Genomic DNA, 26,734 nt, shown 5'->3' with positions numbered 1-26,734 from the left:
GAGGTAGGGGCGAAATTTCGACGTAGCTCAGATGATGGCGAGGTACTCCTTTTCTGTTGTGGAATAATTTGTTTCTGCTTCGAAAAGCGATCGGCTGGCGTAACTAATAACCCTTTCAAGTCCGTCAGCCCTCTGCACAAGAACGGCGCCAAGACCTACGCTGCTTGCGTCAGTATGTATTTCTGTCTCGGCGAATTCGTCGAAATGGGCAAGTAACGGAGGCGTCTGGAGGCGATGTTTAAGCTCCTGGAAAGCGTGTTCCTGTGGTGTTTCCCACTTGAACTCCACGTCGGCCTTGGTAAGATTAGTGAGAGGATCGGCGATGCGGGCAAAGTTTTTCACGAACCGCCTATAATAGGCGCACAGGCCCATAAATCGGCGCACGGCTTTCTTGTCAGTGGGCGGCGGGAAGTCGGCGATGGCGGCTGTTTTCCGTGGATCGGGACGAACTCTAGACTCGCTGATAACGTGCCCCAGAAACAAGAGCTCCTCATACGCAAATCTGCACTTTTCTGGCTTCAGTGTGAGTCCGGATATCTTGATGGCTTGAAGTACAGCTTCAAGGCGCCGAAGATGCTCGTCGAAACTCAAGGAAAACACAACGACGTCGTCCAAGTACACAAGGCAAGTCTGCCACTTCAATCCTGCCAGTACTGTATCCATAACGCGTTGAAAAGTTGCAGGCGCTGAGCAAAGGCCGAAGGGCATCACCTTAAACTCGAAGAGGCCGTCTGGTGTTATAAACGCCGTCTTCTCTCGGTCTCTTTCGTCGACTTCGATTTGCCAATAGCCAGTCTTGAGGTCCATTGACGAAAAGTACTTGGCGTTATGGAGCCGATCAAGTGCGTCGTCTATTTGTGGGAGAGGATACACGTCCTTTCTTGTGATTTTGTTCAGGCGGCGATAATCGACGCAGAAACGTAGGGTCCCATCCTTTTTCTTCACTAACACCACGGGGGATGCCCATGGACTCTTGGACGGCTGGATAATGTCATCCCGCAGCATTTCATCAACTTGTCTCTTCATGGCTTCACGTTCTCGCGTCGAAACCCTGTACGTACTCTGACGGAGTGGTCTGGCATTTTTTTCAGTTATGATGCGATGCTTCGTGATTGGGGTCTGCCGAATTTTCGATGACGACGAAAAGCAATCTTCGTATTGCAGGAGCAGGGCCTTGAGCTGTTCTTGCTTATCGTTCGGAAGTCTGGGATTGACGTCGAAAGCTATGGGGGGGCTTGGTTCCTCTGAGCAGGTTCCGCAGAATCGGCGAGGGCGAAAGCACTGGTGGCTTCGACAATTTCTTCGATGTATGCGACCGTTGTTTCTTTGTTCACATGTTTGTACTCATTGCTGAAATTCGTGAGCATAACCGTTGTTTTGCCTCCCCGCAGCTCTGCAATTCCTCTTGCGACGCAAATATTTCGGGTGACCAGCAGATGCTGACTGCCTTCAACGACGCCTTCCAAGTCAGGTGATTTAGGAGCGCCGACTGAAATAATGACGCTTGAGCGAGGCGGAATGGTGACTTGCTCTTCCAGCACATTGAAGGAATGGTGTCCTGACGGCGTGCGTGGCGGTAGTGCTTCTTCTGTGGATAACGTTATCGACTTTGTTTTTAGGTTGATGACAGCACCATGGAGGCATAAGAAGTCCATGCCAAGGATGACATCTCTCGAGCAACGCTGTAGGACTACGAAGTCCGTAGGATAAATACGGCCGTTAATGGTGACTCTCGCTGTGCAGATTCCTGCAGGCGTTACGAGATGACCTCCAGCTGTGCGGATTTCAGGGCCTTTCCAAGCAGTCCTAACCTTTTTTAACTTCGCGGCGAACGACCCACTGATGACAGAATAGTCGCCTCCAGTATCGACGAGAGCGGTCACACTGTGGCCGTCAATAAGAACGTCGAGGTCGCTAGTTCGCCGTCTCGCATTACAGTTAGCGCGTGGCGTCGGGTCACGGCTGCGTCGGCTTGTTCCGCTGCTTCCATGTTGCGTCGTCAGGCCACCTTCGGTAAGTGAGCTTTCGCCGTCAGGGCTTTGCCTGGTTGGCGTTGTGTTCGGAAAGCTCCATCGTGGCGTCGTCGTCGTCGGAGGATCTTTGGTAGTTCGTCGCACAGCAACCGCACCTCAACCGGTTGCTGCCCTTAGTTTCCAGGATACGGGCTAGGAGACCGGCCCCGCGTAGGGCCAGAGTACGGCCGGTGGTGCGGTGACGTGCGGCGGCTGGGCGACGGGGAACGCGAACAGCTTCGTGGTGTCCACCGAGTTCCTGTCAGGTAGTCGGCGATGTCACGTGGTCGTTCTCCTGGCTGTGGACGCTGTGCATTGACGGCGAAGCCACGCAGTCCCATCTGTCGGTACTGGCAACGGCGGTATGTGTGTCCGGCCTCGCCGCAGTGGTAGCAGAGCGGGCGATGGTCAGGGTGCGCCAGACGTCAGTCTTCCTCGGTGCACTGCGCTGGGCCGCTGGCGGACGGTATGACGTCGGTGGGGGTGGTGGCGGCGGTGGCGTCTGTTGACGGAAGTGCGACGGGGCAGCGTTTTGGCGTGGACGGGGAGGAGCGTTGTGGCGCAGTGCAGCGGCGTAGCTCATAGCTTCTGGCTCGGGCAGCGGTGCGTGGGAAAGTTCAAGCGATTGCCGAACTTCTCCTCGCACAATGTCGGCGATTGAATTCACTTGAGGCTGCGCCGAAGGCAACAGCTTGCGCAGCTCTTCCCGCACGATCGCTCGGATCGTTTCACGCAGGTCTCCGGAGTTACTGGCTTGAGCAGCAGCGCAGTCTGCAGTCAGGTGACGATTATACTGTCTAGTGCGCATATCCAGTGTCTTTTCGATAGTGGTCGCTTCGGCTACAAATTCTTGGATGGTTTTCGGTGGGTTTCTCATCAGTCCCGCGAAGAGCTCCTGTTTGACCCCTCGCATGAGGAAACGGAGTTTTTTCTCCTCAGACATGTCTGGGTCAGCGTGACAAAATAGTCGGGTCATTTCTTCTGTGAAAATGGCGACATTTTCATTTGGTAACTGAACCAGGGTCTCTAATAAAGCAGCGGCCCTCTCTTTGCGAGCGACGCTCGCGAACGTTTGTAGGAATGCGCCGCAGAAAATATCCCGCGTTCGGAGCGTGGACTCCCGATTTTCGAGCCAGGTCCTTGCGGTGTCTTCCAAATAGAAGAACACACGACGCAGCTTTTCGTCATGGTCCCAATGGTTGAGGGCGGCTACACGGTCGTATGTTCCTAGCCAGGACTCAGGGTCTTCGAACGATGACCCATAGAAAATTGGTGGTTCCCTGGGTTGATGCATGACCATCGTGGGCTGGGATGCTGCGGTTGTCATTACCGCTGCACTCGCGGTCATGACCTTGGTCTTCCGCGCCTTGTCTTCTAGAAGCCCGTACTCCGGTGGTAGCCCTTGCTGTCGGCGGCTTGTTCGCTGCTCCTGGTTGGCGCCGGTGTCTTCTCCGCGACGTGGGCTGGGTTCACGGCTTGACGGGGGCGTCCGGTACATGAACGAAGCAGCACCTCCACCAGATGTCACGGGGTCGTGACGTGGCCGAAGACAGGAGACTTCGTGTTGGGATTTAACTCTTTATTTGGGCGAATCTGTACCCGGTAAAAGGAAAGTCCAATTACAGCAGCAGTCTCGCACAGATAGCAGTCTCGGACTGATAGCGGCGAACGGAGCGTCGGCCTTCGATCAAAAACTGACAAGTGGTGAAGCGCGTCGGCATTTATACTCTTGCCGTCGAATGTTCTAGCGTTATCGCTTGAGGTGGAGTAGGTTCCAGAACAATCTGTACCGTTCGCACAGTGGGCGTGATCTTATCGAAATGATCTACTACAGTCCGGAACCTTCTCGAAACCTGCAGGCGCGGTTTGCGCCGAGAATTGTGTGGTGTTTCGGAACGATAACAATAACTTGTGAAATGGAACGTGGCAATATATATATATATATATATATATATATATATGCGTAACAAAGAAAAATATTCTAGAAAAGACTCTGGCGTGCGGAAGTGAACGTGGTACTTCTGAGGTGCGAGTGCAAAGCGTTAACCACTCTGCTATAAAGGAGCACCTCGCCAAGCTATTCACAAGGGCTGGTGACGGGCATCTCACTCGCACCTCAGAAGTACCACGTTCACTTCTGCACGCCAGAGTCTTTTCTGGATTATTTTTCTTCGTTACGCATATATATATATTTATATATATATATAAATATATATATATATATATATATATATATATATATATATATATATATATATATATATATATATTTATATATAGAGAGAGAGAGATATATACACATATATCTATATACATATTGTGAAGAAGAAGATGTGCCTGCAGCGAGCAGCATCGCCAACGCCTGGCTCTCTCGGCTCGTGCTTCGGTTCGTTGCTGTGCCGATCGCTGGACGGTTCTTGACGCTGTCTCGTCGCTGTCTTTAACGGCTAATAAACCTCCTCACATTTGGTGGAAGGTGCTGTTAATCCCCGTTGCTACACCCTGGAGCTGCGAAGCCGCACGCTACTACCTGTCATGACTGCCAACGCCACTACATCGACGCCTTCGCCCCAGTTCAACTGCCCTGGCCATCCTAAACTACGGGAGCCGAAGGTCTTCAGCGGTGCGGATGGGACCGACGTCGAAGACTGGCTCGAGCACTATGAACTGGTGAGCGCCAACAATAAGTGGGAGGAAGCCGACAAGCTGGGCCACGTGATATTTTATCTCACTGGCGTCCCCGAATTGTGGTTTAATAACCACAAACACAACATCCCCACATGGAGCGTCTTCAAGACGTCATGTGCTGAAGTGTTCGGTCGGCCGGCTGTCCGCAAGCAGAGGGCAGAACAGCGCTTGCGCGTCCGCTCTCAGCAGACTGGCGAGACCTTTACCAGTTATATTGAGGACGTCGTCGACCTTTGTCGACGTGTGAATGACACCATGCCCGAATCCGACAAGGTCAAAAACATACTGACGGGCATCGACGACGGCGCATTTCAAATGCTTTTGGCAAGGAATCCAAGCACAGTTTCTGAAGTCGTCAGCTTGTGTCAGAGCTACGACGAGTTGAAAAAGCAACGCACTCTGACTAGGCAGCCTCAGCCTGGTGGTGAGTCGCTGTCCAGCTTCGACTCCATGCCCGACAATTCACCATTGCTTCAGCAAGTCCGAGTCTTCGTCCGGGAGGAAGTCGCCCACCAACTTTCCCTAGTGCCCTTTACTCACGAGACCACCACCCGTCTACCTGCCCCGCTTAGCACGGCTATATCGGAAGAGGTTGCACAAGCTGTTCCTCGTGCGCACTACGAGCCACCTCTATCAAGCCGTGGTCACTGCCCGGGTGTCGCACGGCCGGTAGGCGCTCCTGTCGCCTATCCGCCAGCCGTTCAGCCTGTGGCCGCGTCCCTAACCTATGCAACGCAGCCTGTGGCTCCGCCTGTCGCCTTTTCACAAGAGATGCAGCCCGTAGCCGCGCCGCTCACATATCACAAACTGATCTAATCTTCCTCGATTTTGCCAAAGCATTCGACAAGGTATCGCACAAGAAACTACTTCAAAAACTTGAGGCCACCTTAGGAAATTCTACTGTTCTTAACTGGATCAAAAATTATCTTACTGATCGTACACAGTATGTGGAATTTAACGATGAAACCTCTGCTACCACCTCCGTCACATCTGGAGTTCCGCAGGGCTGTGTGCTGGCGCCAATTTTGTTTCTTCTCTTTATTAATGATTTGCCTACAAATATTAAGGAAAAATCAAATTATTCGTGGATGACTGCGTGCTATATCGAGAAATAAACTCAACGGAGGACCATGTAGCTTTAAATAGTGCTTTACAAGATGTTTCCTGCTGGTGCCCTAAATGGCAGATGTCACTTAATGCAAACAAGTGTACAATTTTATCAGTAAGTCGAAAAAAAACTAGGTCAAATTTTCTTTACACCATTAATGACATTCCCATAACTAGAGTAAGTCAGCATAAATATCTTGAAATTATTATAACTGAAGATCTAAGATGGGATGCACACATAAGTTACGTTACTTCAGCTGCACTACGCCGCTTGTTTACACTCAGATACAGGCTTCGCCAGGCCCCGCCTTCTCTAAAACTGCTTGCATACACTTCCCTTGTGCGATCATTACTGGAATACGGTAATATTATTTGGTCACCATTCACAAAACAGCAAATCACGAAACTGGAAGGAATACAAAGGAAAGCTTTGAGGTTCATCTACAACAAGTACAGACATACAGATTCTCCGACTGAACTAATGAAAAAAGCTGGATTACTTACTCTAATGAATAGAACAAGGTTAGCACGTGCAAAACTCATACATAAATTAATACATGGTCATTTAAACATTGATGTATCCGCCTATCTTACGTTTGATCAAACTAGAAAAACACGCCAAAAACACCCAATGAGACTTAACGAATACTCCTTCAACACAAACTGCTTTAGGTACTCATTCTTTCCGTTAGCCACTAATGAATGGAATAAACTGGATCCGAGTATCTCCAGCACTACCGAATTAGCAAAATTTCTAACCCTTGTCGAAAATGAACTTTGTATTATGCAAACGGAATCACCTGGTTGATTTTAATATGGGTGTTCGTGTGAACAATGTACGAGCGAAGTATCATGTCATCATTTTTTTTCTTTATTCAATTTTTAGTACTGAATCCAGGTGAAGAGAAATCGCCCTGTTTATTCTTGAACATGTTTCTGTTTTTCAGTGTGTATAAATTTGCCCTTCCTTGAAATACTTTGCCATATTGTAGGGTAGTTTCTTATTGCTGTGATTTCTTGTTGTGTTTCTTGATGCATATGCCAATATGTCAACCAATGTGTCAACCAAGTCACTGCATTTATTTTCTTCTGACAACTTCTCTTTACACTAATGTTTTATGCCTTCTTTGATCTGAAATTGTTAAATGATCCGATTCTGTTAGCTTCATTCTGTACTTTATCGCGATGTATGTCTTTATTGTGTACCTATTCGAATTTTTATGTTCACGCCCTTCCTGCTAAAATCTCTGATGGGATTGGCAGTATGTCGAAATAAATAAATAAATAAATAAATATGCAGACGCTGTACGTAGGCTCCCGCAACCACCCTACACCACGCGCTCACAGCCCGCACACCCGGCTGCTTATACTGCACCTTGGGCGGCAGCACCAGTCGCCAATTTCTGGAGGACGCCCGATAACCGACCGATTTGCTACGCTTGCCTCACTCCCGGACACGTTGCTCGCTACTGCCGCCGTCGACCTCAGACGTTCGGCAACTATGCCCGGTCGTCGCATCCCGGAAGCCAACCCTTCGTCCAATACGGGCCGGTCTCGCCACCTCGCTATGCACCTACTGACCACCTAGACTTTCAGCCGCAACGCGCACCCTCTCCTAGTCGGCGATCGCCCTCCCCCATGCGTCGCCGGCCCGGACCCTCCGACCAGGAAAACTAAGCAACGCAGTTCAAGAGGCAAGAACTGCGCCGTTTTCGAACTGTCTAAGCCCTCGCTCCTCTCCTGCTAACGTGGTCGCAGTAACTGTTGAAGGTTATTGTACTTTCGCCCTTGTGGACACTGGCGCCGCTGTTTCTGTTATTGCCGCTAATCTTTGCCGTTTATTACGCAAAGTAACGACGCCGCTTTCGGGACTGTCGTTTCACACAGCAAGCGCACAGCAAGTAACGCCTCTCGCAGCCTGCACTGCAAGAGTCTCCATCGAAGGCATTCTTTACATCGTGGAGTTTATTGTTCTCCCTGTCTGTTCGCATGACGTCATCCTCGGGTGGGACTTCCTATCCCGCCATAATGCCGTCATTGACTGCGCACGTGCCGAAGTTGAGTTTTCGCCCTTGTGTGATGTCCCATTACTGGACGCTCCTCATCAGCCGCCGAAGTTGCTCGTTCTTGAAGATACCGATATTCTGCCTCGAAATTTCGCCCTTGTTCCCGTTTCATGCAACGCCTACACTGACGCTACAGTTCTTTTTATGCTTTCCGATATCTTCAAATGTCGTCGAGCTTTGCCGCTGCCTTTCGCAACAATTGACCTTGCCGCCGGAAGAAGCAACATGTTCGTAAGCAATCCGCTTTCCACACCTGTCACATTGCTTGCGGGGGAATGTCTCGGCCGCGTGCAGGATCTCGACCCTTCGTTTTTGTTTGATGTCCCGGACGACTACTGCGACCACCCAAAAGCACTGTCAGCACTTGGGGAGTCGTCCAATGATACGTTTTCCAGCGCCATCGCTGACACTCTCACTCCCACCGAACATGCCGGCCTGCTGAATCTTCTCCATGAGTTCAGGAGTTCGTTCGATGTGTCGCAACCTCAACTGGGCCGCACATCACAAGTCAAACATCATGTTGACACCGGCCTACACCAGCCACTGCGTCAAAGACCATACCGTGTCTCCGCTGAAGAGCGCCGCGTCATCAACGATCAAGTCGAAGATATGCTTCGTAGGGACGTCATTCGACCATCTCACAGTCCTTGGGCGTCTCCCGTCGTCCTGGTGCGTAAGAAAGACGGATCTATCCGATTTTGCGTGGACTATCGTCGTTTGAATAAGATAACCCGCAAGGACGTCTATCCTTTGCCGCGCATTGATGACGCCATTGACACCCTTCACGGAGCGGAATTTTTCTCGTCGCTAGATTTGCGGTCTGGCTACTGGCAGGTCCCAATGGCAGAAGCCGATCGCCAAAAAACGGCATTTATTATACCAGACGGACTATATGAATTTAACGTCATGCCCTTTGGGCTTTGTAACGCGCCTGCCACGTTTGAACGTCTTATGAATAATACGCTACGTGGCCTCAAATGGAATATGTGCCTGTGTTACCTCGACGATGTCGTGGTTTTCTCCCATGACTTTCCTACCCACCTCCTTCGCCTCAGGCACGTTTTGAGTTGTCTGACCAACGCTGGTCTGCAGCTTAACCTAAAAAAATGCCGCTTCGCTGCACGCGAGCTCGTCATCCTAGGCCACATCGTGTCTAAGCACGGCGTATTACCAGACCCAGCAAAACTTTGAGCAGTCGCAGAATTTCCCAAGCCGACGACCATGAAAGAACTTCGCAGTTTTGTAGGCCTATGCTCCTATTTCCGGCGCTTTGTTCGCAATTTTGCATCTATCATGTCACCGTTAACGCAGCTTCTTCGCGGTGACGGGAACCTCACCTCCTGGTCCCCTGCATGTGACGTTGCCTTCGCTACTCTGCGCCGTCTGCTTACTTCCCCACCTATTCTTCGCCACTTCGACCCGACGGCTCCTACCGAAGTGCACACCGACGCCAGCGGCGTCGGGCTAGGCGCGGTCCTCGCTCAACGAAAGACCGACTATTCAGAATATGTTGTAGCCTACGCTAGCCGCACTTTGACGAAAGCCGAAACTAATTACAGCGTGACAGAAAAAGAGTGTTTGGCTCTGGTGTGGGCGCTTGGAAAGTTTCGGCCGTACTTATACGGCCGCCCGTTCGATCTAGTAACTGATCACCATGCGCTTTGCTGGCTTTCCACACTGAAAGACCCTTCTGGCCGCCTTGCGCGATGGGCACTCCGCATCCAGGAGTACGACATTCGCGTCGTATACCGCTGCGGACGCAAACACTCTGACGCTGATGCCCTGTCCCGCTCACCTTTGCCACCAGATCCGACGTGCGGAAACACGTGCTTCCAGTACTTGTCATCGTTAAATCTTGAATCAATTGCCACCGAACGACGTCGTGACCCGTGGATCGCCTCTCTTATCGAATATTTATCTGGCACGCCCAACACTCCAGTATCTCGATCCCTCCGACGTCAAGCTCTCCATTTCGCCATCCGCGATCAACTTCTTCATCGACGCAACTACGTTCCCGATGGCTGCCGGTGGTTGCTGGTCATTCCACGCACTTTACGATCGCAAGTATGCGCCTCCCTTCACGACGATCCGCAATGTGGCCACGCCGGAGTGTTCAAAACATATGAACGCCTTCGCCATCGCTATTACTGGCGTGGCATGTACAATTTTGTACGTAAATTCGTGCAGTGCTGTCCTCACTGCCAGCGACGGAAATCAACACTGCCACGTGCGACTGGCGCATTGCAGCCACTTCCATGCCCTGCCAAGCCATTTGATCGCGTCGGCGTTGACCTTTACGGTCCCCTTCCATTGACACCAGATGGTAATCGGTGGATTATAGTGGCGGTCGACCACCTGACACGCTACGCCGAAACAGCCGCTTTGCCGACCGCTACAGCTCAGGATGTCGCCTCTTTCATTTTGCAACGCTTTATCCTTCGACATGGTGCACCTCGAGAGCTCCTTAGTGACAGAGGCCGCGCTTTTCTTTCCGAGGTCGTCAAAACTCTGCTTTTGGAATGCCACGTCATTCATCGGAAAACGACAGCATACCACCCGCAGACTAACGGACTAACGGAAAGGTTCAACCGCACGCTAGGTGATATGCTCTCAATGTACGTGGCATCTGATCACAGCAACTGGGACCGTGTTCTCCCATACGTCACGTTCGCATATAACACCGCAATACAATCCACCACGGGATTCTCACCTTTCTTTCTTCTTTACGGACGTGAGCCTTCCCATACAATTGATACCCTACTTCCTTACCGTCCTGATGCTTCCGAGTGTCCACCTATCTCCGATGCTGCTAGACAAGCCGAAGAGTGCCACCAGCTCGCCCGTGCGTTCACCTCGGAAGAACAACAACGCCAGAAAGAAACTTGTAGCACCTCTCTTCCGGATCCCAACTATGCCCCAGGGTCTCTTGTGTGGCTTGCCATCCCATACCAAACACCGGGACTCTCCTCGAAACTTGTCCCGCGGTACGAGGGGCCTTACACTGTTTTGGAGAAAACCTCTCCGGTTAATTTCCTAATTGAACCAGTTTCCCGATCGGACGACATGCGCCGGCGTGCACGTGACATCGTCCATGTTTCCCGACTGAAACCGTACCATGAGCCTTTGCCTGAAACTTCTTAAGTCGCCAGGATGGCTCCTTTTTCAGCGGGGGCGATTGTGAAGAAGAAGTTGTGTCTGCAGCGAGCAGCATCGCCAACGCCTGGCTCTCTCGGCTCGTGCTTCGGTTCGTTGCTGTGCCGATCGCTGGACGGTTCTTGACGCTGTCTCGTCGCTGTCTTTAACGGCTAATAAACCTCCTCACAATATTTATATATATATATAAATAAATATATATATATATATATATATATATATATATATATATATATATATATATATGCGTAACAAAGAAAAATAATCCAGAAAAGACTCTGGCGTGCGGAAGTGAACGTGGTACTTCTGAGGTGCGAGTGCAAAGCGTTAACCACTCTGCTATAAAGGAGCACCTCGCCAAGCTATTCACAACTGCTGGTGACGGGCATCTCGGAGGGGGGTAGGAACTATAGTATTTTCAACAATGTCAGCAACATTGCACAATGAGCGCACGTCACCACATTGTCCCGACGTGCCAGCGCATGCTCCTATTTCTCACGCGTGCTTTGCCCCGCGGAGACGAGGGGGTAGATGCTCACTCGCGCGTCCTTATCTCGTCGTGAGGAGCAACGTACGTCTTGGCCGGCCTTGGGCTTTCACCGGAGCCATTCTATGGTAGTTACCAGGTTCACAAAGGTCACTGCAATCATTTCTCCGTCTTCGTTTGCAAAACGTGCGCGCTTTTCAGACATAGCGAAGTAACATCTGAGACGTTTGTTCGCGGTCATTTGTGAATGTGAGTAAGTTTCGAGCGTCATTTGTGCATGCGAGACACGGCGTACGTTCTGATCTGCTTTCATTCTGCGCGCGACCTTTTAATTTGTTGCTTCCGCGTTCACTGCTTCATCTCTGCGGCAAAGCTCTTACTTCTAGGAGCGAAGCTTCTTAGGCCGTGGGTCATGCGTCCGCGATGTATGCAGTAGTATAAGTTGTGATACTAGTAGTTTGTAGCAACCTTTCGTTGAGTCCTTGGAATGTCCGCTGGATGGCGGTACTTTTATATGATGAATATATGATAACATGTGAGATGGCGGTACTTGAAGTGTTCACTAGATGGATGGATGGACGGTCACACGGGTGGACAGACAGGCAGATGCATGGACGGATAAAACGGCGCACAGACGGTGAACGAATGCATGGATCGATGTATAGACGGACGTACAGACGGACGGATGAATGCACACGAATGAATGGACGGCCGAAAGGAATCAGGGATGGACCAATGGTTGCTGAACAGACGGACGCACAGATGCATAGATGAACGCACGAAAGGACGGACGGAAGCGCGGACGCACTGACGGACGTTTCACCCCACTCGCCATCATTCAGTTTGTGGGTGTACTGTTATTTTTCATTATTTCACAGACCATAGAAAAAATATAAGGAACTTCTAACTGCATTACAATGAGTTACTTCCGAAAGTCTATTCACTCACTTACATGGTTGAAGCAACAATTCTCTTTCAAAAGCACTTCAAATTCAGCACAAAAATCTGAGTTTTAAACACAAAACGTTCGCCCGCAGGGCTTTACTCAGATTAAAAAGAAAATGCCCACGCCTGTAGTGTGGATACATCGCATGCTAGATTCTCCTCTGTTACGTGAAAATACAAAAGACATGCGATTCTACAATTATTGTTTGTGGAATAGCGAGCATGTAGAAGGGTGACTTACAGCCTCAACTACCTTTTAAAAAAAGTTGACCAATTGCATTTAAATATTAGCGAACACAACAATGATAACAACAGACGCCGATCGTTTCATGGCCGATCCCCCATGATGGGTTGCGCCAGGATAAAAAAGTGACAAACAAACAAACAAGCACTTGTTACCGCACACTGGTGTCAAGTCGATGTGCCACGCTGAGCGTGGTGATTTACCTGTGTCACAATCGTGTGCGTACGTACAGTAACACCGCTAAAAGTTGTAATTATACCAGTGGTACCCAAGATGTAGCATCTGCTTTCCTCCTCGGCCCAACAAACAGCCGCGATGCCGAGAGCTACACACACAGCTGACTGTCAAGAAAAACCGCGGCCCTGTAGGAGGCCAACTTGCACAGTGACCAACGAACAAAAGTACGCGTCTGAAGCATCTAAAGCATTTCCGTTGATGCGATGGCAGCTGAGCGAAATCAAGGCTAATCGTCCTGTGTGTGCTCACACAGGAAGATTAGCCTGTGTGTGCAGTCTTTAGGAAATTTTAACGTCGCATTGTACAATTGAGACCGCGACGAAAGTGACCAGTTGCTAGTCTTGTTGGGCACGCTGCCGTTTGCAATAAATGTGCTCCGACGTCACCCGAAATAAATAAAAAAGAAAAGCGGTAAGATGGGTTAACTTGGAATATGCCAAGGCACTAAAAGCGAGAAAGAAATTCTTGTTGCTGGTGCAAAAAACGCTTGAGAAACGGCACTCACTTGTTCTTTCACAATGGACGCGCAAATTTCATTCAGAATGCATGGAATCTCATGGGCGGTTGGAAGATTGTGCAACTGCTTTGTGCACACTCGTCGAGTGGTGGCGCCATCATACAGGCGATCAAAGCGCAAACTCGGCGATAACTTTTCTAGGCATTGGAGCGAGAGCTACAGAGCGAAATCACGTGCATCATACCGCCAGTGAACATAGTTCCACACTGGCACCCACATTTTCAACGTGAGATACAACAGTCTTCCGTTATTTTGTACGTGAAGCTATTTGAAACAACAGGACGCAGCTTATGCCAGTTAGATATGCGTATTTCTTTTAATTTATTCGTAGTGACATTGTGTTTTCGAACGCACAAAAAAGTGCCACGTTTCTACGTACCACCTGAAACGCTGAGCCGCGTCTGCGCCTACTTGAAACGCTGACGGTGCTCCTCTGTCACTTTCTGTAGTGTTACGAAAGGCATGCCATAACAGACTACTTGCGTTTCACCACATGTGTAGAAGCTCCGTACCCGTAGCTTTATCCTCAGCACCAAGAAAAGTTGTCGCCGAGTATAGTAAAAACCGACTGCTCGTGCTGCACAACTGCTCACAGGCCACCCCGTATTGGCATAGAGTTTCCTAATATACACAAGAGGAGACTCTGGCGCTAGTTCCTATAGGGGCTGCAAAGCACGGCACTTCAGCGAGCTTAAAATTATAGTTAGTACACAGATTTGTCGAAGCTTCTGACTTCTGGCCCGCTTCTGGCCCTGTGTATGTTCGTGTGGCTGAAAGCTGTTTTTCCACGAAACCAAAATCGTCCAACTTCCAGCGGTTCTGCTTCACCACCATATTTATTTTTGCTAAAGAGTGTCTACTTGGGCTGGTTGCTATTGCATTTTAGAATTCTTGGCTTACTTTTTCAAATCGCGTCAAGAAGTTCGTATGGGTTCATTCTTTTCTTCGAAACAAAACTGAAACGCAGCAATAAACTTCCACTTTATTTCCTTAAAGGCCCCGAGTGGGGGCATTACATAAGGAGTGAGTGTACACTAAGGATACATGATACATGACCGTTCAGGATGAGAGGTGCACGTTACAGCATTAATGGAAGCATCTGGGTTGGTGGTGGCAACGACGGCGTAGGGAAGGCCATTTCAGTCTACAATGGTGCGTGGGAAAAAAGAAGACGAGAAGGTGAGAGTACGGGTTCGAGTACGAGCAGCACTTAAGCAATGACCTCTACGAAGGGATATGCGAGCAGGCGGTGAAATGTAAGGTGGCTGATTGAGTGAACTGTAATGCTTTTGTGAAACAGGAATAGGCTGGCACTGCGACGGTGACAAGAAAGGTTGGGCAGGCCAGTTGCCGCCTTTAATGAGGATACACTAACGGTATACGAATATGATGAGTGAATGAACCTGATGGCGCAGTTCTGCACCACTTCTAATGCGTCTATGAGATAAGATTGATGAGGATTCCAGATTGCGGAGGCGTACTCAAGTTTTTGTCGAGTTGAAGATTTGTATGCGATGTGTTTAACGTGAGAAGGAGAGCTGCGTAAATGACATCTGAGAAAGCCTATGGTTTTGTTACTGGATGAAATGACGTTGGACACAAGCGGAAATCAATTGAAATCTTTGGAGATAGTTACACCGAGATATTTGAAGATACTAACAGATTCTATAGGAATGCTAGCAATTTTGTACGGATAAAGGAGAGGGCTTCGCGAGTGGGTAACGGTCATTAATTTACATTTACTGAAATCCAGGACCATCAGCCAGCGATCGCACCAATTCAGGATTTTAGATAAACTGCTCTGCAGCACAGCCTGGTCGGAGGTATTTCTTATTGAGTTGTAAATAAGGCAGTCGTCTGCGAACATACCAATAGAGCAAGTAACTTCCAAAATCAGATCATTGATATATGTCAGGAACAATAGGGAACCCTGCACGGAACCTTGGGGGACGCCGGAGGTTACAGGCACGGGGTTAGAGGCTATGTTTTGATACACACACACCGAGACCGATTAGTAAGAAATTCTTTAAACCAGTGTATGACATCTGAATGCATACCTAAGAGAGAAATTTTTTACTGCAAGCGTTGATGTGGTACCTTGTCGAAGGCTTTAGCGTAGTCAAGCAATATTGCGTCTACCTGTGTGTTAGAGTTCATGTTGGAATGCAGATCATGAATAAAAAGAGTGAGCTGTTTCACAGGACAGACCTTTGCGAAAACCATGCTGTGATGAATGGAAAAAGCTGTTGGAATCGAGGAAGTTTAACATCCCAAAACCTCGATATGATTATGAGAGACGCCGTAGTGGAGGGCTCCGGATATTTCGACCACCTGGGGTTCTTTAACGTGCAACCAAATCTGAGCACACGGGCCTACATTTCCGCCTCCATCGGAAATGCAGCTGCCGCAGCCAGGATTTGAACCCGCCAAATTGCGGGTCAGCAGCCGAGGTAGTTTAATGGTGAAACTCTGTTACCTGACTTGTAAACAGGAACGACCTTCCCCATTTTCCATTCGTTCGGTAGAGTGCCTGATAGAGACTGTGAGAACAACAAGTTTAGAAGTGACGTCATCAACACCTGCGACGAAGAAACTTTTAGCTTTTCAATCAGTGATGCGATGCCTTCGGCCGAGACATTTATAGCCAGCATTATTGACATGACAGGCGTAGGGCACTCAGGTGGGGGGCGGCTGGTTCGGCTGTGAAAACGAATGAAAAAGCGCCGTTGAATGTATTTGCGCACTCAGAATCTGAAAGAATATCACCATGATCCTTATAGATACGGATAGAGCGGTTGGGCTGAGGGTTCATGATCTGCCAGAATTGACGGGGGTTATCGGTAATCATGCGGGGAAGGTCCGAGTGAAAAAAGGAATGTTTACGTTGACGAACTTCTGCGAGATTCGCGCGTTCGCCTTGATAGTATCTGTCCAACGAGTCCGCGATTGGTTTACACTTCGTGTTACGAAAAAGCCGCTTCGTTTTGTTCTCAAGTGTTTTAAGGTTTTTGGTATACCACGGCTTATGACGATTAGAAGGAATAGTGGTGACTGGAATATATTTGTCCACTAAAACATTCATCTTGCCCTGAAAATCTGACCAGTTTTGTTGCATAGAGCGATTGTGAAATGACGACTGGTAGGACCGATAAAATTCATGCAGTTCGTCGTTTATGGACAAGTAGTTACCTTTATTGTAGAGGCGAATTGTTTTTGCTGGGAAATGGGCGAAAAAATGGTTTGAGAGAAAATGTGGCATGAAATACTTTAGGGTAGCCTATTCCTTTAAGGTAAATTATTGATGACATGAATTCAGGATGCGATATCAGAATAAGGTCAAACGTGTTGGCTCAATCTACCGTGCGAAGAGTTGGTTATTTTATCATTTGGGTCAGATTATGGTTAAGGCAAAAAGTACAGAAATTCAGCAGCCTCCAAGTTACCTGTCGCTAATTGTATAGAATACCAATCAATACGGGGGTAATTAAAGTCACCGAAAAGCAAGATGCATGCATCAGGGTGCCGCTTGACTAAATCACTCGATATATTGTTAAGTTTGCTGGGAAAATCGGAATGATGAGTAGGGGGCCTGTAGCACACGCCAAGAATAATAAATGAAGGTTCGGTACGGCACATAAACCACAAAATTTCTAGGTCACTTGATATATTGACAGGGCAACAGGATAGTTCAGTATGAACGGTGATTATTACCCCACCCCCCCTGCCACCATACCTGTCTTTTCGAAAATTATCAAAGTTGGGAAAGTTGTTTAAAATTTCAGCATCAACGATCTCACTGCAAAGCCATGTTTCGGTTAGTACAAAGACATTACTATCGGACGATTGTAATGCAGATTACACCAGATTTGACACTACTTCACGTTTTAGAAGGAAGCTGCGAATGTTAGTGAAGACAACCGAGAGTGAAACGGTGGCACGGGGCATGCGAGTAAGGTGGCTGCACTGTTGATGGGCGTGACGATTTAGCTATAGTTATTCTTTCATACATTGTGAAGCTTCATCAAAGAAGAAGCGTCGTGGGCCAATGTGTAGCGTTTTATATCGAAGTGAGTAAGTCACGGACTTGTTTTTCACAAAGGCGACAAGGTGTTTACGTGCATTTTGTACCCGTTGATAAAGTCCTCCCCAATGGCGTATGTGGTACCTTTCTACTTGCGAGCGTTAGTAAGGATCGCCTCTTTCGTCTTAAAGGCAGAAAATCTGACAATTATGGGACGATTACGCCCAGAGCTATGGCAACCCTAGTGAAGCACTCTTTCTATTTCTTTTGTGTCGACTGTTATATTCAGTTGTTTGGATCAAAGTTGAATGATCGCTTCTTCAGGGTGTGCCGGCTATTCAGATGAAGAATCGCGGATACCATAAAAGTTCAGCTTGTTGCGGCGGGACCAATTTTTGGCATGATCAAAACAGCTTTCTAAAAGAGAAACACGATACACAGTTTCGGTGTCGTCAGTCTGTACGGTTCCAAGCTGCTGCCGCAAGTGCTCGATGTGTTCACAACACGCTTCCACAAAAGCCCCACGCTTTGCGAGCTCGGCGATAGTGTTATTCGTGGCAACAAGTTGTGCCTAATATCTTTATTTTCCATAATGACAGTTGCTTGACCGGCAGTTAGCTTACGCAGCTCGGCGAGAATCGCCGCATTATCGGGTCCTGGGTTCGACTCGATTTCATCCGCGACTAGCAGCAAGGAACGCACGACAGCTCCACACTCACAACAAGTGGCAAACAGGCGCAGTGGGCTCGGCAGCTGAAGTAAGAAGTAATTGCTCGACTTTTTCGCGTATAGGCTGTAGGAAGGACCAACCTGCATGATGAAGTGCGGAGGATTAGTGGTCACTCTTGCAGAAAAGCTGCCGAGCCCACAAAGCGATGCCGACGGTGGCGGTGGCTTTATAGCTTGGGGAACGATTGATGTCATTGACGACGGGGCCTTCCAAGCTGTGTCCAGGACCAAGTGCTGAGATAGTGGCATGGCTTGCCGCGTTGCATTCTGAGTACTGTCCATCAAAGTCCCGCATGTTGAAATCTGAGCAGGTCCACGGGATGGTAGCGCGCGCACCAGTGATGTGCACGTTGTTGGCCCAGACAGCGCAGGAAAGAGCGTCAAAGTGAAGGCAGAAAGAAAAACCTGCATGATGAAGTGCAGAGGATTAGTGGTCGCTCTCGCAGAAGAGCTGCCGAGCCCACAAGACGATGCCGACGGGGGCGGTGGCTTTATAGCTTGGGTAACGATTGATGTCGTTGACAATGGGGCCCTCCAAGCTGTGCCCAGAGCCAAGTGCTGAGATAGTGGCATGGCTTGCCGCGTCGAATCCCGAGTACTGTCCAGCCAAGTCCCGAATGTTGAAATCTGAGCAGGTCCACGGGACGGTAGCGCGCGCACCAGTGATGTGCACGCTCTTGATCCAGACAGCGCAGGAAAGAGTGTCAAAATGAAGGAATGAAGAAAAACCTGCATGATGAAGTGTAGAGGATTAGTGGTCGCCCTCGCAGAACAGCTGCCGAGCCCACAAGACGATACCGACGGGGGCGGAGGCTTTATAGCTTGGGGAACGATTGATGCCGTTGACGATGGGGCCCTCCAAACTGTGCCCAGAGCCAAGTGTTGAGATAGTGGCATGGCTTGCCGCGTTGAATCCCGAGTACTGTCCAGCCATGTCCCACATACTGAAATCTGAGCAGGTCCACGGGACGGTAGCGCGCGCACCAGTGGTGCGCAGGAAAGAGCATCAGAGCGAAGGCATGAAGAAAAACCTGCATGATGAAGTGCAGATGATTAGTGGTCACTCTCGCAGAACAGCTGCCAAGTCCACCCAAAGCTGCAAGGGCGATTCGCCGTGCCCAAGTACGAATATTAGAAAAATCCGTGTACTACAAATCACTTTCATGGTCACTGAACAATCGGAGCACCAAATTTTCGTCAAGTTATTTTAGGACACTCTATGCGTATAGGTACTGAATCGCGCGTTTTGAGTTCAGTGAAGAGCGTCTTGATTTGGCTATCGCTCTACTTAACGCTTTGCTTGACTCGAGTAGATGCGATGGGAACGACAGCATACTTTCAAACAATAGTGCGGCCAACCCAACATTATCGTCTTTTCACTTGTTCATGGCAACGTTTCTCCTTCATGCAGTATGTAAAACTAATAAAGACGAAAACCCAATCCGACATTTACGCGACACACTCACCACTCTGCGAGGCATTTACTTGAGTTCCCCCTTAAGAAGATGCGGGCGTTTTTTTTCTCTTTGACTGATTTTTCACGTCGATGCGGATAGCACAAACCCGTTGAAAACGTACTTATATTTGTTTTCGCATTGATGCAGTACGCCAGTAAGCCACACAGGGCTTCTCAAGCGTCATATTGTTAAAGAATTTAGCTGAATGACGTGCTGTTGTTACCAGTAAACTTGCAAGACATTCTGCTCAGAATTTTTCAGATTTAAATCGTCCCAGTGTTCTTTCTGTATCTCACATGCAAAATTCAACATCTGTCCTGATATATTCACCAAAATTCGAAAGAAGGTAAAGCATGCTAGCATAATGAAAGAGCGGTTGTTTCTTTTGCATTTTGGCTCCTCAACATTGTGCGAGCTGTGCTTTAGTATTCGACCTTGACAAGCAGGCATATGAGCTCATGCAAAGCTAAGCAGAAACGCATTCATAGTCTACCCTGGAGTTGTATTGTACACCCATTTCACGCGGACAATCTTATTTCAGACTGACATGCACGTACTCAGTTGTAGGGCCCAAAATCACAACTGAAAACTGCAGGAAAAAACAAAATGCTTCCTGGCAATTCAGTTTTTTTCAGTGCAGACGTGTTCGAGTATACGAAAGCACAGAAGTTTTATCCAGGCATAAACACAATAACACGCATATAAGCATTCAATAAATGTATAGGAACCACCAGACGCAACTGCATCAGCAAGCCTTCCATCGCTTTAGCTTATAAAGAAACACCTACAATGAATTAGAGTATCCATGCAACTTAATCAAAAATTTGGTCTGATTCTTGTGTTGTCACTTTTCTTTTGTTAACGTTAAAAGTTCACGAGCAGGCAAGTATAGTAAAGCGATGATGGCCGCGGGACGTTCTCGTTTGTATTTGCCACCGTGCAAGCATTGCTTCGGGCGGACTTCGATGAGCCCCGGAAGGTCAAAATTCCCGGAGCCCTCTGCTACGCCATCAGTCATAATAATTTGTTAGTTTCAGGACGTGAAACCCCACAATTATTTTTCAGTCTTGCTGTGAACAAGAAGCACAGGACAACACACGCATTGGCTAAATAGGGGCCTTGATGGTAATTGAGACAATTACTGCAGAATTAAAAAAATGGCAGATCCCATTTTCAAAGGGAATCTATGGTATGCAAAACACGAATGAGAAATGTTGCTGTGTCACTTTAAAATCGGCACAACATTACGAGGTGGATGTAAGTGATGCCGTACACGACTTCCGTGTCATGATTATCATCTTCTGTTGTGTCGTTAACCTTCGCCATCCATTCACGTCTCGTGATACCAAATTTAGCATATGTGGAGCTAGCAAAACGGCCGCGAGCACGCCATAAGCGTGGTGTTTTGTCATGTTCCTACTTGACACGCGTGTCAGGATTATCATGTTTGCACGAGTCATATATTTCGTCATTCCTTGACCTCACGTAACTCTAAATTTGGCATTTTTGGAGCTAGCAAAACGACCTCAAGCGCATAATGAAGAAACCAATATACTGCAATGTAGCGTTGACGCGCGCGCATCGCTGGGCAAAGCGACACTACGTTAGCGAACTGCGAGCATTCTATAGTTTCACGCCAGGCGCGACCAGCGTCCGTCGGCGCGGCCCGACGTGAACGGTGGGAAATGTGACATGCTGGATTTCGCAGCGATGCGTTATTAAGACAATCATGTGTCTACCTCTTTCGTGACGGAGGGACGCCGGACGCCCTAAAACACGCATGCGTCAAAGCAACCCAGCGCGGCACGCGCCTGTGAGTATATTGCAGGACCGGCGCCTGGCGTAGCAACACCGGCGTGATGCGACAAAACAAACGCCGGCAAGCATGCGCACAGCGTCATATCGAAATGTATTGGTGCCTTGACTGTGGCATGTAGTCATGTTCTCACAAGACACGCATCTCACGATTATCAAGTTTGCACCAGTCATATGTTCACGTAATACAAAATTTCGCATATGTGAAGCCAGCGAAAGGGCTACAAGTGCATCACGAGTGTTACATGTAGTCATAATGTTACATGACACGTATGTCGTGATTCTCATGTTTGGATGTGTCACTTATGTATGTGGGTAGTTCGCGTCCCATAATACCGAGTTTGGTACATGTGAAGCTAATGAAACGGCCACCAGCACGTCATGAGCGTGGCATATAGTCATGTTGTTACATGAGACGCATCTCCTGACTATCGTTTTTGCATCAGTCACATACCTTCGCCATCTATTCAGGTACCGTAATACCAAATTTCGTACATGGGACGCTACTGAAACGGCCGCGAGAGCATCATGAGCGTGGCATGTAGTCAGGTTGGTACATGACGCGCATATCATACTTTTCATGTTAGGGTCTGTAGCTTGTGTTCGCCATGCAATCATGTCATACCATACCAATTTTGCATCATGCCATGTGAACGAAACCAACACAACAGCTAAAGAATGATGAAGTCTAAATCATGGCATTCATGACATACATATCATAATTTCCATGTTATGACTAATCAAATATGTTTTTCATACAGTCATGCTATGCCATACCAAGTTTGGTATCGACACCGTTGTCGAAACGGCCATAAGAGCTAAAAATCGTAGGCGGCTCGATAGATAGATAGATAGATAGATAGATACATAGATAGATAGATAGATAGATAGATATATAGATAGATAGATAGATACGCTCAAGTCGCCGAAGTTAACTAAGAAATGCCTCTCATTTAAAACTGGTAGATCCCACCATCAGTGGGAATATTAAATATGCGAAGCAAGACTGAGAAATGTTGATATTTCACGTTAAAATCAGCACAACGTTACTAGGTGGATGTAAATGATACCGTACATCACTTCCGTGTGATGATTATCATGTTGTGATGTGTCGTTTATCTTCGTCATTCATTCACGTCCCGTGATACCAAATTTAGCATATGTGGAGCTATCGAAACGGCTGCAAGCATGCTATGAGCGTGGTATGTTACCATGTTCTCACATAACACGTGTGTCAGGGTTATTATGTTTGCACGAGTCATATGTTTCGTCATCCATTGACCTCACGTTACACCAAATTAGATACTTGTAGAGCTAGCTAAGCGACCGCGAGCGTGTCATAAATGGGCCAATATACAGCAAAGTCGCGTTGACGAGTGCTTACACTGGGCACAGCGACACTACGTTAGCAAAACGCGAGAACTCTATAGTCTCGCGCTAGGCGTGACCAGCATCCGTTGGAACAGCCCAACGGCAACGGCAGGAAATGCGACATGCTACATTTCACATCGATACGTTATCGAGACAACAATGCGTCGCACTCTTTTCGTCATGGAGGAAGGCCGGACGCCCTGAAACGCGCATGCGTCAAAAACGCAGCGTGGCACGCCTGCGAATATATTGCGGGACAGGCGCCGGGCGTGGCAATGCCGGTGGGACGCGACAAATTGAACGCCGGCGAGCACGCGCACCGCGTCACTTCGAAATGTAGTGCCACCTCGACTGTGGCATGTAGCCATGTTCTCACATGACGCACATCTCACGATTATCATGTTTGCACCAGTTATATATCTTCGTTCTCCATTGGCATCACGTACTGCCAAATTTGGCGTAAGTAAAGCTAGTGAAACGGCTACGAGCGCATCATGGGCGTAGCATGCAGTCACGTTGTTACATGACACACATCTCGTGTTTATCAGGTTTGCATCAGTCCCATACCTTCGCCTTCCATTCACGTACCGTAATACCAAATTCGGCATATGAGACGCTAGCGAAACGGCCGCGAGCGCAACATGAGCGTGGCATGTAGTCATGCCGCTACATGACGCGCATGTCATGATTTTTTATGTTAGGGTCTATCGCTTGAGTTCGCCATTCAATCATGTCATACCATACCAGTTTTGCAACATGCAATGGGAACTAAACCACCGCAAGAGCTGCAAGACCAAGAAATGTAAATCGTGACATTCATGACATACATGTCAAAATTTTCACGTTATGACTAGTCAAATATGTTCCTCATACAGCCTTGTTACGCCATACCAAGTGTGGTATGGATACCATTATAGAAACGGCCATGAGAGCTAAAAGTCGTAGGTGGATAGATAGATAGATAGATAGATAGATAGATAGATAGATAGATAATTAGATAGATAGATAGATAGATAGATAGATAGATAGATAGATAGATAGATAGATAGATCGATCGATGCGCTCAAAGTCGCCAAAGTTCACTAAGAAATGCTTCTCATTAAAAAAAACCAATAGCATTTACTTGAAATTTGTGCACGCTAATAAACTGGCGTCCATGCTCATTCACTAATCAGGCAATCTGGATGCGACCTGTGACACATCGTGAAGCGCATTGAATCTGCCGTCTTGTTTAGGTGCTTGTATGTATTGGCCCAATCACCTGAGTTTGCCGCCTCCATCTCCCGTTTCAAGCATTAGCTTGAGTGGTTGGCTGGAAACGAAGTTGTGCAAATGCGTCTGTCGCAGCACCTGCCAGAGTTCTTCATCCGTATGATGGTGGGTGGGATCCAGGTTAGCACGCAAAGTACCACGCACCAGGCTTGGATCCTGCGACAAAAAATTAGGAATATATTTTCCCTGACATTTGAGCAGAGTGGAGTAGCTACTAGCCGTCTGCAATTGCGTCTACTAAGAAAAAAGTTTCGCTCTTTTAATCAATGCTTCAAATCACGTCGCATTCGTGCGATGTTGAAGATGAGTTCTGATCAGTAGGTTCAGTTCAAAGTTTTGTTGAACTTTCGGAAAGTAAATAATTTATAATAAATACTTAGCGTTTTACGTTCCCAAACTTGAATATTATCATAAGGGACGCTGTATTGAAAGACTCCGGAAATTTTGACCACCGGGTGTTCTCATATTTAGAAGTTTTTTCATCGCGCGAAAATAAGGAAAAAAAGACAAGGTAGAAAGGAAAAGTGCTGACTTCTAACTTTGTTTCGTGACGTATCAAAATATTGTCAAGTGCGTCCTGCGAAAAAGAAGAAGGCGACAGCGCATACGCGCATCAGCACGCTTTCATACAGAACGCAACAACGAGAAAGACGAGGAACTCTCTAGCGCACGGTTAATAAAAAGACCGACCCGTTGCTGCTTTCTAAGCGTCATCAAATAAGACCTCTGTCTCCACGTCGCGACACTGGTGGAGGTGCTGGGGCCTGCAACCTGATGCAGGAAAGCGTTCTTCGGTACCGTACACCCAGTCCAGAGGCTCAACGTCTTGTTACGACTTCTGTACATCGATTCAGCTGGCGCCTACTTGGCCTAAGTCCAGATCTCTCGACGGCATCTCCTGTTGCCAGCATGGCGGCCCCTTCAACGTCTGCGAATCTTCCTCCGGCCTAGACGACTCTGCCTTAACAGGTAACTTTTCAGACCCGAACTCTTTCGGGTCTGAAACTCTTTTCGAACTCTTTCGTGGAGCACCGTATAAAAATGTCGAGGACTGGCTCGACCAGTTCGAGCGGACCACTGTGGTGAATCATTGGAGCGTACAAGAGAAACTTGGCCATGCCTTCATGGCAACGGAAAACATCGCTCGCACATCGTACGAGAGCAGGGAGCCTACATTCCAAACCTGGGAAAACTTCCGCCAAAATCTTTTTGAGACGTTCTTGAGTGCGAACCAACGGGATGTCGCACAACAGATGATTGAAGCCCGCGTGCAAAAGCCTAACGAAAGCGTCACCATGTTCGCTGAGGATATGGTCCGTCTAGTTCGCCGCGCTGACCCTGACATGCTCGAGGCAAGGAGAGTTCGTCACCTGAAGCGGGGAGTTAAAGAAGCGCTTTTCGCCGGCCTTGTACGAAATCCACCACCAACAGTTGATGAATTTATCAAAGAGCGACTGTCATTGAGCGGGCGCTCCGGCAACGATGCAATCACTTTGACCGCCTGCCCGACCGAACGCCTGTTGGTGCCGCTGCTCAAAACGCTGCCGTTTCCAAAAACTCTTTACGGCAAATGTTTAGGCAAGTCCTGCGGGAAGAGCTGAGGGCCCTCGACCTTCCGTCTACCGAGCCTCCAGTTGCATCTGTTGCGGAAATCGTGCGCCAGGAACTGCGGCAAGCGTTCAATCACCGGCGCCACCACCTGAACCACGTTCATTTACCTATGCTGATGCCGTCCGCCATCATTCGTCTGCCCCAGAAGAAGCACCCTTTCAGCCACGGCCCATTACTTTGCCTTGGTGGCAGCGGGAACCTGTGTGGCGACCTCCAGTATGCCTGACCGACTTGTGGCGCACTGCCCACCGTCGATCCCTTCGTTTCCACTGCGGCAAACCAGGCCACATCTCGTGCTACTGCCGTCATCGAGAAGCCCGGTTTGGAAACTTTTGTCGGTGGCTTCATTTTATTTTGAAGACCCTCGTGACCGTGGTGCTGATCACCTGCTGACCAACCAAGTGTCTCGACCAAGTAGACTCTGGTGGTCTCCATCAGCTGCACGATGTCAGACTTCCCCGAATCGCCAAAGATACGCTGATGCCGTCAGAAACAGCTACCCAAGCTTGTGCCAGGGAAATTAACTACCACAACCTCCGGGGGCAAGGTTGCCGATCGCCGAGACGCCGAAAAGACCCCCTTGCCTCTAAACTAAGACGACGTGACGACGGCGATGACGAAGACAACGACAACCACGAGTACTAATGCCAGTGAATTTGTATGTGCCGACCTTAGCGTTATTATAGACGGACACTATGTAACACCACTGGTTGACACTGGTGCTGACTTCTTTATTATGCGACAAGAGCTCGCCGACCGCCTTAAGAAGGTTAAGACGCTGTGGAGTGCACCGAGCATAAGGAGTGCTGGTGGGCAGCTAATGACGCCAACCGATAAACGCACCGCTCGGCTCGTAATCGCTGATTCGAGCTTCGTCGCCACGTTTGCCATTTTACCAGACTGTTGTAAAGAGTTGATTTCGGGTATGAATGTTCTGCGAGAGTACGGTGCTGTTATCAACATTCCAGAACGCCACCTTTTCGTCCCCTTTTCCGCCCCTTT

The 26,734-nt window shown here is 48.4% G+C and overlaps 1 protein-coding gene across 4 annotated transcripts in view; it reads right to left on the bottom strand.

Moving 5' to 3' along the window:
- LOC119165924 (ATP-binding cassette sub-family C member 2) overlaps positions 1-26,734 on the bottom strand; it is a 1,429,043-nt gene that overhangs the window by 156,575 nt on the left and 1,245,734 nt on the right. For all 4 annotated transcript variants that reach the window (XM_075882663.1, XM_075882666.1, XM_075882665.1 and 1 more), the window contains one exon: positions 24,111-24,277. In XM_075882663.1, coding sequence (XP_075738778.1) covers positions 24,111-24,277 — 167 coding nt within the window. The remainder of the gene's footprint in view (positions 1-24,110; positions 24,278-26,734) is intronic.

The sequence above is a fragment of the Rhipicephalus microplus genome, unplaced genomic scaffold (assembly GCF_043290135.1).
Source record: "Rhipicephalus microplus isolate Deutch F79 unplaced genomic scaffold, USDA_Rmic scaffold_13, whole genome shotgun sequence".
Taxonomy (NCBI): domain Eukaryota; kingdom Metazoa; phylum Arthropoda; class Arachnida; order Ixodida; family Ixodidae; genus Rhipicephalus; species Rhipicephalus microplus.
Note: the sequence above shows the minus strand (reverse complement) of the source record. Positions and strands in the feature narration are given on the sequence as shown.